The sequence below is a fragment of the Kogia breviceps genome, chromosome 5 (assembly GCF_026419965.1).
Source record: "Kogia breviceps isolate mKogBre1 chromosome 5, mKogBre1 haplotype 1, whole genome shotgun sequence".
Taxonomy (NCBI): domain Eukaryota; kingdom Metazoa; phylum Chordata; class Mammalia; order Artiodactyla; family Physeteridae; genus Kogia; species Kogia breviceps.
Genome location: NC_081314.1, coordinates 105522057 through 105539984, shown reverse-complemented (window position 1 = coordinate 105539984; position 17928 = coordinate 105522057). Strand labels below are relative to the sequence as shown.

The window sequence follows — 17928 nt, the reverse complement described above, 5'->3', positions numbered from 1 at the left end:
GTAGTCTTTTAATTTTACAGTTTATGAATTGTAAACTGACTTTGCAAACGCATATTGCAAATGATATTGACCAGTCAATATCAGTAAGATTGGTAATATCAGTAGCAAAATCAGATTTTACTCCTTTAAATACTAATATATAAATTCCATACTTGGTTATCTTTTCAGAAGTGAGTTGTGTACATTTAAATTAGCGTGGACACGTTTAAAGAGAGGCAGTGTTTGAATTCCTAATAAAAGTTGAAGCACAGTCACCAATCGGAAACCTTCCTCAGTCTCAAAAATCACTGGCATTTCACATTTCTCTTTTTGCGCTGACTTAGACGTGCGGCATCTTTTGCTCTCCTCTTTGCCTCCAACTGACTATGATGCAATAACTGAAACCACTTCTACTGTATGTGACACAAACATAGCAGCGCTGAAACGCGTAGACTGGAAGGCTGCTTTCTCCTCCAGAATTCTGAAAGCGTCGAACGCCGACCCGTTGCTCCTTCATTTACTCCTTTCCCAAATCTCGCCCCTGTGCCATTTCCCTCCCTCTGTCCTATGGAAGGCAAATATCCTCTACTCTTTACAATATCACGGTTTTCTCTTCTCGGTTCACTTTTCTCCATTGCCATAAATTTTTCTTCAAACCATTCTGATGAGTTTTGAGGAGGGCTTTTCAACCTCACTCGACTGTAATACCCTAAATCTTTTCAAGAAAGCAAACGATGATACTAATAACAGCGAAAAAGTATTACAGAACCCCCACGCTAGTGACACGGGTTCCTTGGCGCGCCCTTCACAAACGCGTTAAGTACAGCCTGAGCGCAATCCTCCTTCCGCGTGATGAGCCTCTTCCACCTGCGAGCAGCAGAGGCATTTTTGTTGTCGACTAACCCCCTCTAGCGCCGAACTGGAAGCAACCGAGCGGCGGCTGTCAGGAGGGCAGAGCGTGGGGCTTGGCGGAGCTCAGCTGAGCTCGCAGCTCGGGCCCTGCCCTCTAGGCCCGCCTAGGCCGCGGGGCGAGAGCGTGAGGGCCAAGCGCGCTGAGACCCCACCCTGTTAGCACCTGTGTTGCCCGCCCCCCACACTCCCAACCTTGGGGGGCGAGGGCCGCGTAGTCCCACCAGGCAGCGGGCCGCCGCGGCTTCCCACCGACCCGAGAGCTGGGAGGGAGTGGGCGCCGCGAGGGGGCGGCTTGAGGGTGCGCGGAGAGAGCTGTTCACTCCCAGGCACTCGGCGCCGCTGTGGATGTGGCCACGCACCGCTCAGCCCGTGGGTTCTCTGAGCGCGAGGTCCGACGCCGCCACGCTGCAGGCGCTCCGGGCTCCCGGAATCCCAGCGCCCACGGCTGCGACAATGCTCGTGACCTCCACTGCGAAATCACGGCCGCACGGCGACGAGAAAACCTCAGTGAGCCCTGGTGCCAGGCAACCGTCCCTATCCAGCCTGTGACTCTCCTCTGCTGCTTGCCCTCTTTCTTCGCTCTCCTAGGACTAGCAGAGGAGGCGGCCGCAAAGCTGAGGCTCTCGCCCTACTGGGCAAGTTTGGGCGACCCGCGCTGAGGAGTGGTCAGGCTGGTCCGCCACCGCCAAGCTCATCCCGGACCCGGCGCGCTTGCCCACAGCACTCGCCCCCCTCTGGCGGCAGAAATGTAGAGAAGTCGGGGGTAGCCGTGTTAGGAGCTGACTAGCCCTAAAACGCTGGACGCTGCTGCTGCGAAATGGGGAGCAAAGTGCTTGGGGGACTAAGTGCGGCCTCAGAGACGCCCGGGAAGCGGTTGTCGAGGCCGAAGCGCGGCGCAGACGCGGCCGAGCTGGAAGTGTCTGCTCTGCGGGTCGCTGCCGTCGCCACCTAGGCGAGGGGCTGAGGGCGCAGCTCGGTAGCTCGCTCTGACAGCTCGTGGCCCCGCGGAGCCTCTTCAGTCGTTCGGCTTGCGCCGCCCTGGCCGGAGGAAAGTTCTCGCGGCCGCCGGCCGCTTCACAGCTGCTGTGCCCTCCTTGCTTTTGACTCCGCAAGTGTCCAGTTCAGTCCGGAGAGGCGCTCGGGCCGTCAGGGCTGCAGGAGCTGCCCGCCGCACCTGGTCCTTGTCCCTCCCCCGTTTCCGGCCGTGAGGCGCCCTCCCCCGCCCCCTCGTTCCCCTCCCCCAAACTACAGCCCGAGCTAGCTCCTGCGCGCACGCTCTCCCGGGCCCAAGGGAATAGTCCTCGCGCGAGCGGGACTCGGTGGTGGATGCAATTCCGCTCGCCTACAGCCGCCAGGAGCTCCCTGGCGCCTCAGGCAGCGTCCTCCTCCGAAGCAACTGCGCCTGCCCCTGGGCAGCCTGGACCTTCGTGCCCTGCCCCCGGGGCCTCGCGTGGGGGGCGCCCCGGGACACCCCCTGTGGGCCGGGTGGAGGAGGAAGAGGAGGAGGAAGAAGACGTGGACCGGGACCCGTACCCTACGCTGAACACCTGGCTGCGCTGCTGCCACTTCTCTTTAAGGGGGAGAAGAGAGCCTGGGAGAGCCATGGGGGGCAGCGAAGTCCGGGAATTTCTTTTGCAATTTGGTTTCTTCTTGCCTCTGCTGACAGCTTGGCCGGGAGACTGCAGTCACGTCTCTAACAACCAAGGTAAGGGACGGGGCGCAGAAGCGAGAGGGCGCGGGAGGAGGCGGGTGCTCTGAGGACCGGTGCATTGGTCGCCTCCTGCAGGTAACTTCGTCCCGGGTTAGGCTTCTCCGGGCTCTCTATACGAGGGGGTAGAGGATGTCCCCTCCCCAGAGCGCCCTGTTCACATCGGCCAGGGCCGGCGACCTCATGAACTCAGGTCCCTTCTGCTTCCAAATGTCTTTAAACGGATGCGTGAGCATCAGCAGCAGTTGGGTCCCAGCCCTGGCGGCCGCGGGACCGCTCCCCGCTGCGCGGTCTGCGCTGGAGGTCAGGCTCCGTGACACAGGCTTAATGGAGACTTCTGGCTGGCTGCGGTCGCTCACAGCACGGTAACATGTAGGTATCTCCCACATGCCTTCAAGAAAGCAGATCGCTCTCGCTGTAGCCTCTGGCCAAATACCAGCCTTTTGCCTTCGGTAAACTAAGCCGCCCTCGCCCAGCTGCAACCCCTTTACCCCATCCAGACCGAACGTAGACTTGTTGGAAATTATTCCGAATTATTTCTAGCCCAGATGCCCGAAGGGGCCGGGGGATAAGTATTAGGTGTTAATTAACAAGTTGTGACTATCCTATTTATAAAGTCAGGTAAAGTGGTAAAGTGAAGATGAATAGTGTGTGAAAAGTGAAAGTGAGGTTTACTGAATGGAAAGCACTGAGAATTTTTGAACATTTTCTTGCCTTCTATCCAACAATATTTATGAGACATATCTAATCGGATTTCTGCTATGAATATTTAAGGATCTATAAAAAACATCACCTGCATAATCTAAATCCTCCTAGACTAAGAGATGAACAACCATAAAAGTTTTCCAGCATGTATCTGGCTTGATGCTCTCACTGGCATTGTGCTGACTACCAATGTTACCTGTTATGTCACACTTTTACAAATACTTCAAATATAAAACTTCAATTATAGTTACCATTCAACATATAAGGCTTCGAAATAATTTGCAGATATATAAATGGAGGTCAGATGACATGGAAGTGTGCACTGTTTTTGCGAGGGTGAGAAGGTTGAGAGAGAAGGCAAAACAAAACAATACATGTTTTTTGTTATCAACATGTATGACCAATTTGTTAGAATTATTCAGAATCAGTATTCAATTATTCTCATTTATACAACTGGTACTTTTGACATGTTTTTCTAATTCTTTCTCTTTTTTTTTTGACGTGCCCAATTGCAATCACAAATGCATATGTCAATTTGAAAATCCTACACAACCATCATGCCTGTGAGGATGTATCATATGAGTGCCACCGATAGTGCCATACTCTCCTATGGCGGTGTATACCTTCACACACATCCCTTATTTGTTTTCAAGGAATATTGGCATTAAATATCAAAGGGGTAGTTACTTAATTTACCTCTGAAAATAGAAGATTGTTAAAAATAACATGTAATTATGTGACCTTTTTATTGAAAGGAGAGAGGAAATTTTTAATAATTGGAAGATCAGACATTTATGTTGTACCAAATGTGTCTAGGGCTACTAAAGAGATGTATACTTTGAAGTCAAGTTTACTAGAGATATTTTAACAGTTATTTCTTTACAGTCATTTCCCTAAATCAACATATATTTTTTCATTAAGTGCTGGTAACCATCTAAGGCCCTGAGGATACCAACATAAATAAAACACATGTTAGACTCTTCACATGACTAAAGTGCCATTCTACCAAAATGTGTCAAATGTTAAAATATGACCTTTCAGATATTCATATTAAATTTAAGGACATAGAGGAGTTGTTTGTTAACCTCTTGCAGTAATTTTTATTTATCTATTTTGATGACTTTCTCATACTTTTAAAAGGCATTTTACCTAAAATATTTACCAATTATATGTATTTTATGTGTGTTTTCAAAAGTTAGCTTAACAGTGTTAGTATTACTCAGTTTACCCAACAATTAAATAAGATAATTAAAGGTAGTCTCCTAAAACTCTTAATTTGAATTGGTACTAACATGCTAAAGACACAGGCTATGCATTACACTTGGCTAATATAGTGCCTAAAGGCTAAGTTGGGTAAAATTTAGAGAAGTTCTTCAACAGAAGATTATAGAGAAAATATGCTCAGATTTTTTTCATCAGACACAAATGTTTCCTTTTAAAATGCTTTTTACAGCCTAAAGTCATAGTGATTAGAAATTATGCCTTATAATACTTTGAGATAATTTTTGAATACTGAAATCACTCTAATAGTTAATAAAATGTGGAACTTCAAAATGTTATTTCTATGAACACTTGGGGGATATTTTCTTATTTGTAGCTTCATAAATAGATGACATGAATCAACATATCTTACCAATTTGTAAACATTGAAAACATGAGGTATTACAGAATTATTATAGTATGTATACAATATAGAAATATTAATGTAAAATATAAATCAGATTTTTTATACACATAATAATAAACATCAGTAATATGATGAATAGTTAATTTTAAGGATATCGTATTCATTTCCCTAGTAAATTTTCATCCTAAGAGCTAATGGAATTCATGTTTTATTTTTAAAATTTGTTATGGAGGGTAAAATTTCATTTTAATTTGCCTTCTCATTAAGGATATTCACAAAGTAAACTTTTTATTGTTATTTATCTATTTTTTCCAAATCATATAAAATCTTTCATGGTTGAATGAAGGAATCACCCTCTTCCCATTTCCTAGTTTTCCATACGTAGGCATAGCAAAACGATAAAAAAAGTGAACTACCTCATTTTTAACCTGGTGCTTAAGATGGTGCTAAGAGTAACTTGAGTACAGGAAGCATCTCTTCTCTTGTTTTTTTAACTGCTGTGAAGCTCTGCACTATAAAGACAAAATAAATCAGTTTGACTCTCTCTTCCTGTTACCCAAACCTCCTTGAATCCATCAAAAAGTAGAGTTGCTTCCTAGATCACTTCATCTGATTAAGTAAGTGAAAGCATGATTTGTACTCAGATTTCTCTTATTCCATTAGTTTTCCCTCTATTTAAAACCATAGTATTTATTTCGTGTTGGTAATTTTTATGTAAAAATAACAGATTTTTACCCTCTTAATATATGTAAACTTTTATTTCCGTACTAGTAGGATACTTAGGAGAATATAAAATACAATCTTGTTTCATATGTAAGTAACCAGGTGTATCAATAACAGTGGTTAGTAGCCACCAGGGATCCATTAATTCAGAGATTACTCTGCTTTAGTCTAAGAGTTGATGCATCTCTCAGGGTGTGACTCATGTTTCCAAAAATAATCAATACTCAAATAATATATTAAATCAAAATATGGTTTGAATATGAGAGTCTAGTAAGCTCATTTTACTACCAAGATTGTGTGAATTGATCTTTGTCCTCCATCCACGAAATTCAGTGACAAATGAAATAAACAAGGAAAACAGTAGTCTGAGTCATTAGTTTCATTGAATTTATTAATTTGAATGAATTGAGTGTAAAATACACTAAGTTGTGTGTAAATACAGGTGAACATAGCTGAGCAGAAAAATATCTGCTTAAAATTCATAGCCCCAAATTAATTGAACTTCCATAAGTATTGTTCACAAACTATAAGACTATTGTTCTAATATTTATTGAAGGGGAGGAATTGAAATATTTTCGGAAAGGTCAAGAGTGAACTTTACTGAAAATATTTAACGTTGTGTTAAATAAAGAAAACTGAATGATTTATAAAGAATATTTCTAAAAGACCTCTCACTTATATAAAATTTATTTTCAGGGATAAACTATTTATAGTTGTAAAGGTGAAGATTGTAGTCACATGTTTTCTTATTTACCATAAGTATGAAAACAACCTAGAATGTAATTTTATTATACATTTACAAATTGAAATAAGCCATTGTGTAATTAGTCATTATGATTAGTGTTTAAAATAGAAATATAAAATGTCATTGATATGCATTGATCATCTAAATGTTCTTTGCTCTGGGTTTGCGATAACACTATATCTAAAAATTTTTTCTTACACAAAAATTATAGTGTTCTTTAAGGAACTCTTCTTCAAACTAGGAATAACATGAATAAAGCAGTTTTAATTGAGATTTTCCCAAGGGGAAAATATATATCTAAAATTGGTGGTTACATAACATCTATGACAAGTATATATATATATACTTCTGACTATATATTTCATTTGTCCTAAATGGTGAGAGAACAGATCTTATTTTACAGTGTACATAGTCAACCGAACTCCAAAAGTAATAGAAGTTTCTTCTGTGTTCTTGACTCAACATTTCTTGGGAGTATAAATATGGTAGAGATCAGTACATATAGTTAAGTAATGAAAAGGGATTGACTTTGTTCAGTGTACTTTGTCAATCATGTAATCAAACTAAATTTGTACAGAAGGATTAAATTGTTTATACATCCACAGTGTTATTTTTAAATAAAAATTGTGTATAATATATCATACATATAAAAATTGTGCAACATAATTTAATATACTACACTATAGTTGTCTGATCAACTTGCAATTTCATTAGACTGACATTAGTTCTTTAAAAAATGGAAATTATATTACCTCTACTTTTGCCTTATTTTATTGAGTACTGTGTTTTCCAGTTTAATATTTAGATGATGCAGAGAAAAAGAATAAGTAAGGCAGACTTTATAAATGTCCTCATGGAATTTATTTTCTAGTAAGGGAGACTGACAAAAAAATATTTAAGTAAATGAAACTGTATGCTGTGCAGGAAAGAATACAGGCACTGAGAAAATAAAAGGAGGGACCTGCTATTTTAAATGTGATGGTTGGAAAGGCCTATCTGGGAGGTGACATGTAAGCCACATTCTCAAGGATGAGAAAGAGCTAATTGTACAGAATGGGAAAGAGTGCATCCTAGGTAAAGGGAATTGCCTGGTCAGTGACCTTGAAGGGAAATGAGCTTGACACGTTTGAAGAAATAAGTCCAGTGTGACTGGACCTTACTGAGCAAGGAAGAGATTTAGCTCAAAGTAAGGTTTGAAAGATAGTGAGGAACCAGATACCACAGAGAAGAAAACAAGCCATGGAAAGGAACTGGGTTTTAATATTATCCTAGGTAAAATGGGAAGCTATTGAGAGATTTTAACCATTATTCATTTTAAGAGCATTATGGCTAGTGAGCAAAGAGACGATTGGAAGATGGCAAGAGTAGAATTAGGAGTCTGTTGCAGTTACCTGGGGGGTGGGGTATGGTGGCCTGGCTAGAGTGGTGGTAGTGAGATGGGGAGAAGGAGATGGATTTGAGATACATTTTGGAGTTAGGATTATGGGATCATCTTATTATTACAGAAAAATAAATGTAGATAGTCAGCATTTATATCACTTTTTTTTCCAAAGGGCTGAAAAATTTTTCCATTACTCCCCATAAAAATGACCTTGCTTATAATAATTGATAATTGACAGAGGATAGGAAGGGTGGGGTGAGGCCCACTTTCCACTCTATTCAGCTCAAACTATGATTTAAAATATAATCTTAACAGTTTTACTATTTCAAACCATTGTCAAACCATTGTATATAACATTGTACACTCATATTGGATCAACAAATGAAAATTTTTAATGCATTTTTGACATGATAACTTTCCATATATAGTTGTTTTTTGTCAGAGTGGATAATGGCACACATGGGTAGAGACGTCTTCACAAAGCAATATGGTAATCCAGCAGAGTCTATTAAAATATAGAGCAATATTTGGAAGTTTGGCTTATGCACCAATTTTGTTCATCTTTGTTATGATCAGATTACTGTTACTGAAAACAAAAATGTAAGTGATACTAGATATCAAATAAGCGTGTTTCACATATCTTCTATTAGTCTTCTTTTATCTCTGCATTTTGTTTCAATGAAGAGAAACACACGTTAAGAAAGCCTATAAGAGATCCAGAAAATGAGATCTTAAGATGAGGGAAGAAACTATTAGGCTCTCCACTAAACAACAGTAAATTGCATGTAATTTAAAAAATTTCCCTGACCAGTGATTATTCATTACAGTGAGTTGCATTATAATAATAATATATGAATGTAATCATTAAATAGAAGCATAAAAATTCCTAACTTAGTCGTATATACTTTGTATATATTTAGAAAATTCATACTCTGGAAATGCTTCATTTAAACATTTCTAAATATTCTTAAACATACATATTCAAACATAGTAAATCTTATATTTTACTTTAGTGCTTAGACTGTTTTGGAGAATACTATTGATATTTTATAGTGATTTCCTTTCAGTAAACATTGACTTCTTATGGGATATACAATTTTGTTTTTCAATGATAAATATTCTAGAACTGAGTGAAAACATTCGTTTTTCAAACAGATATTTATCAGAGGCCTACTATTTGATAGGCAGTGTACTTACCATATGTAAGAATTGAAGGAGAACTTTCCCTCTCAGAATATATGATCCAGCGAAGGGTTTCTAGTCTCTTTCCAAGTCTGGCAGGAAAATTTTCTGTTTTCTTAAAATTAGATCCAAAATTAATTAGAAAAACTAAAAACACATCTGTTATATGGTAACACGTGACAAGTACTGTTGCTCAATTCTCATGATATATTTATGTACCATTTATTTGCAAGTAATTTCTATTATTTCATTACAATTTATCTCAAAGTTAAGAAAATAAGTCACTCCACAGTCACATATTAAGAATCTCCCTGTGTCAGGCATTATGCTAGGTTCTAAGTCTACAACAGTGATTATCATACAATCTCTGTTCCTTAGAAAACCAGTCTTCTCTGTTGATGTTATATATCCTTGAGTAATTGATATTTACTCTTTAAGTACTTGATGATTTTTATGAGATGAAGAATTTTACAGTAAGTGAGATCATGAGGGAGAGAAGGAAGGGGCTAAAGTAATACAATAACACTTTCATGTGGTTTATTTGTAAAATTGCCTTACAAGGATCTTCTAATATTAGTTTTATGGGTGGGCATATATTCTATTTAATTACATGAAAAGTAAACATAAATATGCATTTAAAAAATCAACCATGCATAGGAAATATAAATATTTCACATCTGTCGTGGCCTTCCCTGGACTGACAGGTAGAGGGAGATTTTGTTTGAAGGATGTTAGACGAACTTTTTATGGTGTGTTTATTTAAGGTGGATTTATTATTAAAATTATGGTTAATGGTCAAGAAGCTAGTTTCCAGTTTCAGATGGCAGCAAGCATACCTTTTTTTGTTTTTTGTTTTTTTGTGGTACGCGGGCCTCTCACTGCTATGGCCTCTCCCGTTGCGGAGCACAGGCTCTGGACGCTCAGGCTCAGCGGCCGTGGCTTACGGGCCTAGCCGCTCTGCGGTATGTGGGATCTTCCTGGACCGGGGCACGAACCCGCGTCCCCTGCAAAGGCAGGCGGACTCTCAACCACTGTGCCACCAGGGAAGCCCAAGCATACCTTTTAATTAAGCTTTGGAGTGGGAACTGGGATGAAAGTGTGTATTTTCAGTGCATGTACTGAAAAATAGATTCAGCTACTTTCCCAGGATACTGCTGTGTCCTCTATCTGTTGGCCTGTTTGATGATCTGAACTTGCTGGATATAAATGAAAAATCACCTCACTTCCTTCTATTTCATTTTGTAACTTCAGTTGTAAAGTTGTACTTAACTTTTTGATCGTAGGGGATATGACATCTCCTTAGAAACTGAATGTTCAGGAGGTAGAATTAGTTATGTATTATTCTCATAATGTTAGGTATCTGTGGATATAGGGGATATTTATGTACATAATTTACTTACTTATGTTAACTCACTAATAACATAACAGTAGAATAATTATGTATTCTTTCAGATTATTATTATAATACTCATATTGGTGGTACATGAGCCTTGCAAAGAGAAACACATTCTTGTATAGTACATAGAGTATAATGTCTAGAATAAGGAAAAGTACTTACACATGATTTTACAAAAATCAATGTATGAAAAATTTCCTACCTATGATGACTAGGAAATAAAAAGGTATTACATTAATATGTATTCCAAATAAGAATTATCTAAAACTAATTGAAATGATTGCCTCCAAATATGAGTTGAAATATATCTCAATATCACCTTAATTTTTACTTTTAAAGGAAGAAATTTGTTCCTTATATTGCTATGATACTTTAATATTGCTAAAAATAATTAAAATTAAATAAACATTTAATTAGAAAATTAAACTATGTAGTGGCCAATGAATGTTATTCTAAAAATTGATATCTAAGACAACTGAAGTTTATTTTAAAATATAATGCAGTAGCTAAGTAGCTATAAACATGCAAAATGAAAGAAAAAAACTGAATTATGGTACTATATTTAAAATGAACCTAATTGGTTAAGAAGTCTCTCCTTATATGTATATATAACAATATCGTGGGTTAGAGCCTTATCTCTGCAAGTATAGAAATGTCCTGATGACAGACAACGTTAGCTAAATCTCTAAAAAAAAAAACTCCTGAAAATTTCCTTTCACTCTCCTTCTGGATTTAAAGTATACTTAGACAACATTTAAACTGTGAATGCAAGTGAAAATAATTAGTAGTTGCCATTATGTGTGACAGGAAAGAGTTGAACAAACTAACAGCATTGCACAGAATCATAAGACTTTTGTCAGTTTCTAAAATTAAATAAAATCTATGCATTAGTCCACTTAACAATTATAATGCCTGATCAACAACAACAAAAAACCCCAAGACTGCAGTAGCCACAACAATTTCATAACGCTAGAACATTTAATGAGGAAACTACCCTGTTTCCTTGGCTGTTTTACATGCTCAATTTAATGAGGGAGCAGTCAGAAAGAGATCCTAACTTTTATCTGAAAAAGAAACAGAATTTCAGAAGTGCATATTGTTGGTATAGCATATTGCTTACCATGTTTTAAAATATGTGAAAAATAACATGCTCCAATTTTATTTTTATGATACTATATTAGAGCAAAGATTGTACCTATATTATAATAACTTACTGTCTTAAAGTGTTATATTATAATGACTTCATTTTATAGTTTAGAAAACTAGAGTTCACCCCAGTTTTTAAAATAGAAGGTAGTTTGTTTATTTAAAATTCCATGTGTAAGAACCTTTATGATATTCACTAGTTTATGACCAAAAATCCATGTATATATATATGCACTGTTTTTTTAGATTTTTCAAGAGCTCTATTACCTAGTAAAGCAAAAGTAAAATTTAAGAATTTATTTTAAAGTTTAGTATTCTAGAATTTTAAGTACTTGTTAAAGCTAAATGAAAATTCCCCCTGAATTTATGAAGCCTTAAAATCAGATGAAATTGTTATCCTGTTTCTGTTATAAAGTTCTGAAATACTTTTCCATTGTAATATAGATATAGTTATCTTTGGGTTTTTGTTTGTTCATTTTAATTTTTATTACTTATATATAAACACTTCAGTTCTTAATCTATATGGTTCATTTGTATATATTTTCCTAGAATTCTCAAATTAGTTCAAAATTAAGTATATATTCATCCAATTTTTAAATGAAATATATTGATACCTACTATGTTTTTTCACTGTGCTGGGAACAGGAAATGTAATGATGGGTCACTTTGCCCTGGACTTCTGAGAGTTTAAGATTTAACTAATGAGGCTATTTATACATCATTGAATAATTGACAAAGTAATACGGATTAAGCTGTTCCATAGATAAGTTCACATCTATGAACTATTGTTTACAGAGATGAAAAGGTAAAAGTACCATTTTCACTGATCTATGAATTAATATATGGAGACATTGAGAATAAATATTCATTCAGTATATTGACCATGACCCTATATTGGCACTGACTTTGTGTGCCTGCTAGAAATGAAATAGGATCTGCCCCTGACATTAAGTACAATGTTGTAAAGTTGAAGAGATATACTTAAAAGTTAAATACTAGCAATATAGTAAAGATAAAAGGAAATAATTTTAAAAATTATAAACAAAAAAGAATCTTGAGTTACATATGGGAAATAAAAATGAGTCTCACGTTTATCAGGATTCATCATCATAAATATATATAAGCAATAAGAGAATTAAAACAAATGACTCCTCTGGAAACTTCAATTTTTAAGCTACCTTGAATTAGTTATTCTGCACTTGAAGATTAAAACTTACTCTGTGTATAGGTAAAAATAAAATCCAAGTGAATAATATCTCAGATTGAACATAGTTTTTGTTTTTTAACATCTTTATTGGAGTATAATTGCTTTACAGTAGGGTGTTAGTTTCTGCTTTATAACAAATTGAGTCAGCTATACATATATATATATATCCCCATATCTCCTCCCTCTTGTGTCTACCTCCCACCCTCCATATCCCACCATTCTAGGTGGTCACAAAGCACCGAGCTGATCTCCCTGTGCTATGCGGCTGCTTCCCACTAGCTATCTATTTTACGTTTGGTAGTGTATATATGTCCATGCCACTCTCTCACTTGGTCACAGCTTACCCTTCCCCCTCCCCATATCAACTCCATTCTCTAGTAGATCTCTGTCTTTGTTCCCGTCTTGCCCCCCTTTTTTTTTTCTTAGATTCCATATATATGTGTTAGCATACGGTATTTGTTTTTCTCCTTCTGACTTACTTCACTCTGTATGACAGACTCCAGGTCTATCCACCTCATTACAAATAACTCAGTTTCATTTCTTTTTATGGCTGAGTAATATTCCATTGTATATATGTGCCACATCTTCTTTATCCATTCATCTGATGATGGACATTTAGGTTGCTTCCGTGTCCTGGCTATTGTAAATAGAGCTGCAATGAATATTTTGGTACATGACTCTTTTTGAATTATGGTTTTCTCAGGGTATATGCCCAGTAGTGGGCATGGTAGTTCTATTTTTAGTTTTTTAAGGAACCTCCATACTGTTCTCCATAGTGGCTGTATCAATTTACATTCCCACCAACAGTGCAAGAGGGTTCCTTTTTCTCCACACCCTCTCCAGCATTTGTTGTTTCTAGATTTTTTGATGATGGCCGTTCTGACCGGTGTGAGATGATATCTCATTGTTTTTTGTTTTTTGTTTTTTTTTTTTTCTTGGTACATGGGCCTCTCACTGTTTTGGCCTCTCCTGCTGTGGAGTACAGGCTCCGGATGTGCAGGCCCAGCGGCCATGGCTCACGGGCCCAGCCGCTCCATGGCATGTGGGATCCTCCCAGACCGGGGCACAAACCTGTGTCCCCTGCATCGGCAGGTGGACTCTCAACCATTGAGCCACCAGGGAAGCCCTCATTGTAGTTTTGATTTGCATTTCTCTAATGATTAATGATGTTGAGCATTCTTTCATGTGTTTGTTGGCAATCTGTATATCTTCTTTGGAGAAATGTCTATTTAGGTCTTCTGCACATTTTTGGACTGGGTTGTTTGTTTTTTTGTTATTGAGCTGCATGAGCTACTTGTAAATTTTGGAGATTAATCCTTTGTCAGTTGCTTCATTTGCAAATATTTTCTCCCATTCTGAGGGATGTCTTTTGGTCTTGTTTATGGTATCCTTTGCTGTGCAAAAGCTTTTAAGTTTCATTAGATCCCATTTGTTTATTTTTGTTTTTATTTCCATTTCTCTAGGAGGTGGGTCAAAAAGGATCTTGCTATGATTAATGTCATAGAGTGTTCTGCCTATGTTTTCCTCTAAGAGTTTGATAGTGTCTGGCCTTACATTTAGGTCTTCAATCCATTTTGAGTTTATTTTTGTGTATGGTGTTAGGGAGTGTTCTAATTTCATACTTTTACATGTACCTGTCCAGTTTTCCCAGCACCACTTATTGAACAGGCTGTCTTTTCTCCACTGTATATTCTTGCTTCCTTTATCAAAGGAAAGGTGACCATATGTGCATGGGTTTATCTCTGCGCTTTCTGTCCTGTTCCATTGATCTATATTTCTGTTTTTGTGCCATTACCATAGTGTCTTGATTACTGTAGCTTTGTAGTATAGTCTGAAGTCAGGGAGCCTGAGTCCTCCAGCTCCATTTTTGGTTCTCAAGATTGCTTTGGTTATTCGGGGTCCTTTGTGTTTCCATACAAATTGTGAAATTTTTTGTTCTAGTTCTGTGAAAAATGCCAGTGGCAGTTTGATAGGTATCGCATTGAATCTGTAGATTGCTTTGGGTAGTAGAGTCATTTTCACAATGTTGATTCTTCCAATCCAAGAACATGGTATATCTCTCCATCTATTTGTATCATCTTTAATTTCTTTCATCAGTGTCTTATAATTTTCTGCATACAGGTCTTTTGTCTACTTAGGTAGGTTTATTCCTAGATTGCTAGTATTCTTTAACATTTATGTTGAGAAATTAGATAAATTACTCTTTGATAGATCCTGTATTTTATATTTGAGAAATGTGCCTGTAGAAGAACATATAGATAGAAATTGCTGCCAGAACTTGGTATTTTTAAACAGAGAAAAATCAATGGCAGATTATCCATGATTAGCTGTTGACATTTAGATTTGTACATGTATAATGTCAAAAAGCACTGAAAATGTCAATTTACTTTCTAAATTACAATAATATTCTTATTTTCAAATGCAACATGGTTGTTTTTTTTTTTTTTGGTGGTACGCGGGCCTCTCACTGTTGTGGACTCTCCCATTGCGGAGCACAGGCTACAGACACGCAGGCTCAGCGGCCATGTCTCACAGGCCTAGCCGCTCTGTGGCATGTGGGATCTTCCTGGACCGGGGCACAAACCCATGTCCCCTGCATCAGCAGGAGAACTCTCAACCACTGCGCCACCAGAGAAGCCCCTCAAATCCAACATTTTATGGTTCTCATCTGTCCTTCAATATAGAGATATATTTAAAATAATAATTGAAATAATTGCAGATCTTTTGACAAACTGGACTTTAAATAATTAATTGAATTATTACAGATCTGCTAAAAAGCCTAATAAATTACTCATCTCTTTGTGTGCATCTAAGTTTGTTGTTGTTGCCCTGATCATTATTTCAATACCCTAGTGCAGGTGTTATTTCTAACTTATGAAAGTAAATATCTTTATAAAGGTATATTATAATTGGATTAATATTTCTTCTTTTAATCATTACACAATACCTAGAATATGGTCGTGTATTGCTATGTCATAAAAGTTATTTTAATTCTGTGCTAGTGTATGTATCATAAGTCTTTAAAGTATTTTCTCCTCCAGCAGATGATTTACCTGGGCTGTGAGAATATGAGTTGTTGTCAGGCTTTACTAGATTGAGGATATTTTTTGAGGTTTGATATCTTTTTTTTTTTGCGGTATGTGGGCCTCTCACTGCTGTGGACTCTCCCATTGCGGAGCACAGGCTCCGGACGCGCAGGCTTAGCAGCCATGGCTCACGGGCTTAGCCGCTCCACGGCATGTAGGATCTTCCTGGACCGGGGCATGAACCCATGTCCCCTGCATTGGCAGGCAGACTCACAACCACTGCGCCACCAGGGAAGCCCGAGGTTTGATATCTTAATTGTAAAATATTATGATTTTAAGTACATCCCACCACACATATGCCACATTTATTATGGAATAGATCCCATCCTCCAAATGTACACTAGCTTGCTTGGAAGTTCTGCTTCTAGTGTGGCACCAGAGTGTAGGAAGGTTAAATAGTATCTATATAAGTAAGGAAAAAGCCATAAATTTTCTTTTCAACATACTTGTCTCTGATATACTTATTGTCCAGGTCCAAGATTATCCTGTTCAGTCAGTTGCTCTCAATTTCTTATAAAAAATTTGGACTTAAGTCTCTTCTAATGCAAAATTAGGGAATATTTCATGCAAATGGACTATTTTAAATTTATCTCTTTTAGTTAGTCTTAAATTGGAATGATTATGATTTTCTTTTATGTGTAAATTCTTTATATACTATTTACATATGTCATGTTAATTCCAAGTATTTCCCCCAAGTTACCTTTAATTATGTTTATTACTGTTTGGATATCAAGATTGGCTTCAGCCTCCAAATTTTTCCACTTCTTTTTCCCCTCTAATATTTGCTTCTGATGACATGCGCACATTGAACAATAGGCAGTTGGGAAATAAATGCCCATTTACCAGTCACTCTAATAGTGCTTTATATACCAACGAAAAGCTCCCTGACAAAATGACAGTTGTAACTAATGTAACTTATGCTGACGTGGGGCTTCTTACCTTCCAATTTTAATCTAAATCCTCCCAAATTCACTTATCTAATATTCACATGAACAAGAATGGCTGATACCTACCTAGTTATAGGTAGGTAGAAGAGGGGGAGGAAAGGTAGGCTCAAGTTATAGGAATATTCACCACGTGGAATGAGGATGACAAAAAAGCGGTTGCACGTGGCTCTACTGCAGGTGTGACATTATGCTGGATCTACACACATACACAATCTTCCAATATTGTCTAGTTTGGAAAAACTCCTTGAGTGGAAAAGCTAGAAAACAATTGAAAGGGGGTTGAGAATTTGAGTAAGAATTTAGGCTGAATATCTACCTGAAATCAAGGAACTTTCCTTCCTCAGTGATTATTTCTCAACACTTAATCTTTTTGGAGGAGTTTATAATTTTATGGAATGATGTCTATTAATCTTTTTCTCAGTTATTTTCTTTGTTTTTTTAATATATAGAGAATCTTTGCACATCCTATTTAACTGTATTTTCTAGATGTGTTATGGCTTCAGGTTAATATATATTATGCCTCAGAGTGTGCTTTGACAATAAACATTTCTTTTGAAAATGTAAAGTGTTCTAGAAAGCAGTTAAGCAGAAAGTTGAAAAATATTCATATACTTAGATTATTAATTCCACTTTTATGAATTTAAATTCTAGGGGAATGCATGGATAAAGACAGGCCAAAATTTATATACAGGACTTTTCATTTCAGCGTTATTTATCAAACCAAAGAATTGGCATCAAAGTCAATGCCCTCAGATAGGAACATCATCATAGAGACATAACTTCCTTTATTTGTTAAAATTTCTTCGATGAGGGCATGTGCATCAACAGGAGTCCCAAATCCCTCAATGTGAGTTGGTGGAAAAACTTGTTTTGCTGCTGAGAGGGCACATAAGACAGATGATAGGAGAACAAGGAAGGAAGCCTTTGCAATAGGAGCAGTCTGATGGAGATTCTGGGATTTGTTTAGAGTAGCCAAGAGGATGTTTTAAAAATGATGGTGTCTTTTGTTCTATTTGAAATTGTTTGCATGACTGCGATGTTAACCATTTCCCCTATCTTCACCTCCAACATTTTCTCAAACTTTGTTATACTCCAGCAAAACAAGAATAGAAATCAATTCTAATTTAAGTTCAAAATAAATGGATAGCATCTTTGTACTTAAAGAGGATGTTTCTCTGAAAAAC

At 37.7% G+C, this 17928-nt stretch overlaps 1 protein-coding gene across 10 annotated transcripts in view; it reads left to right on the top strand.

Annotated features, from left to right (window-relative positions):
• The first annotated feature begins 1186 nt into the window (after positions 1–1186).
• EPHA6 (EPH receptor A6) overlaps positions 1187–17928 on the top strand; it is an 850011-nt gene continuing 833269 nt past the window's right edge. For 7 of the 10 annotated variants that reach the window (XM_067034854.1, XM_067034853.1, XM_067034856.1 and 4 more), the window contains exon 1: positions 1187–2596. In XM_067034854.1, the coding sequence (XP_066890955.1) occupies positions 2218–2596 (379 nt within the window). In that variant the 5' untranslated portion in view covers positions 1187–2217. The remainder of the gene's footprint in view (positions 2597–17928) is intronic. The other 3 variants (XM_067034858.1, XM_067034859.1, XM_067034857.1) reach the window with 2 other exon arrangements.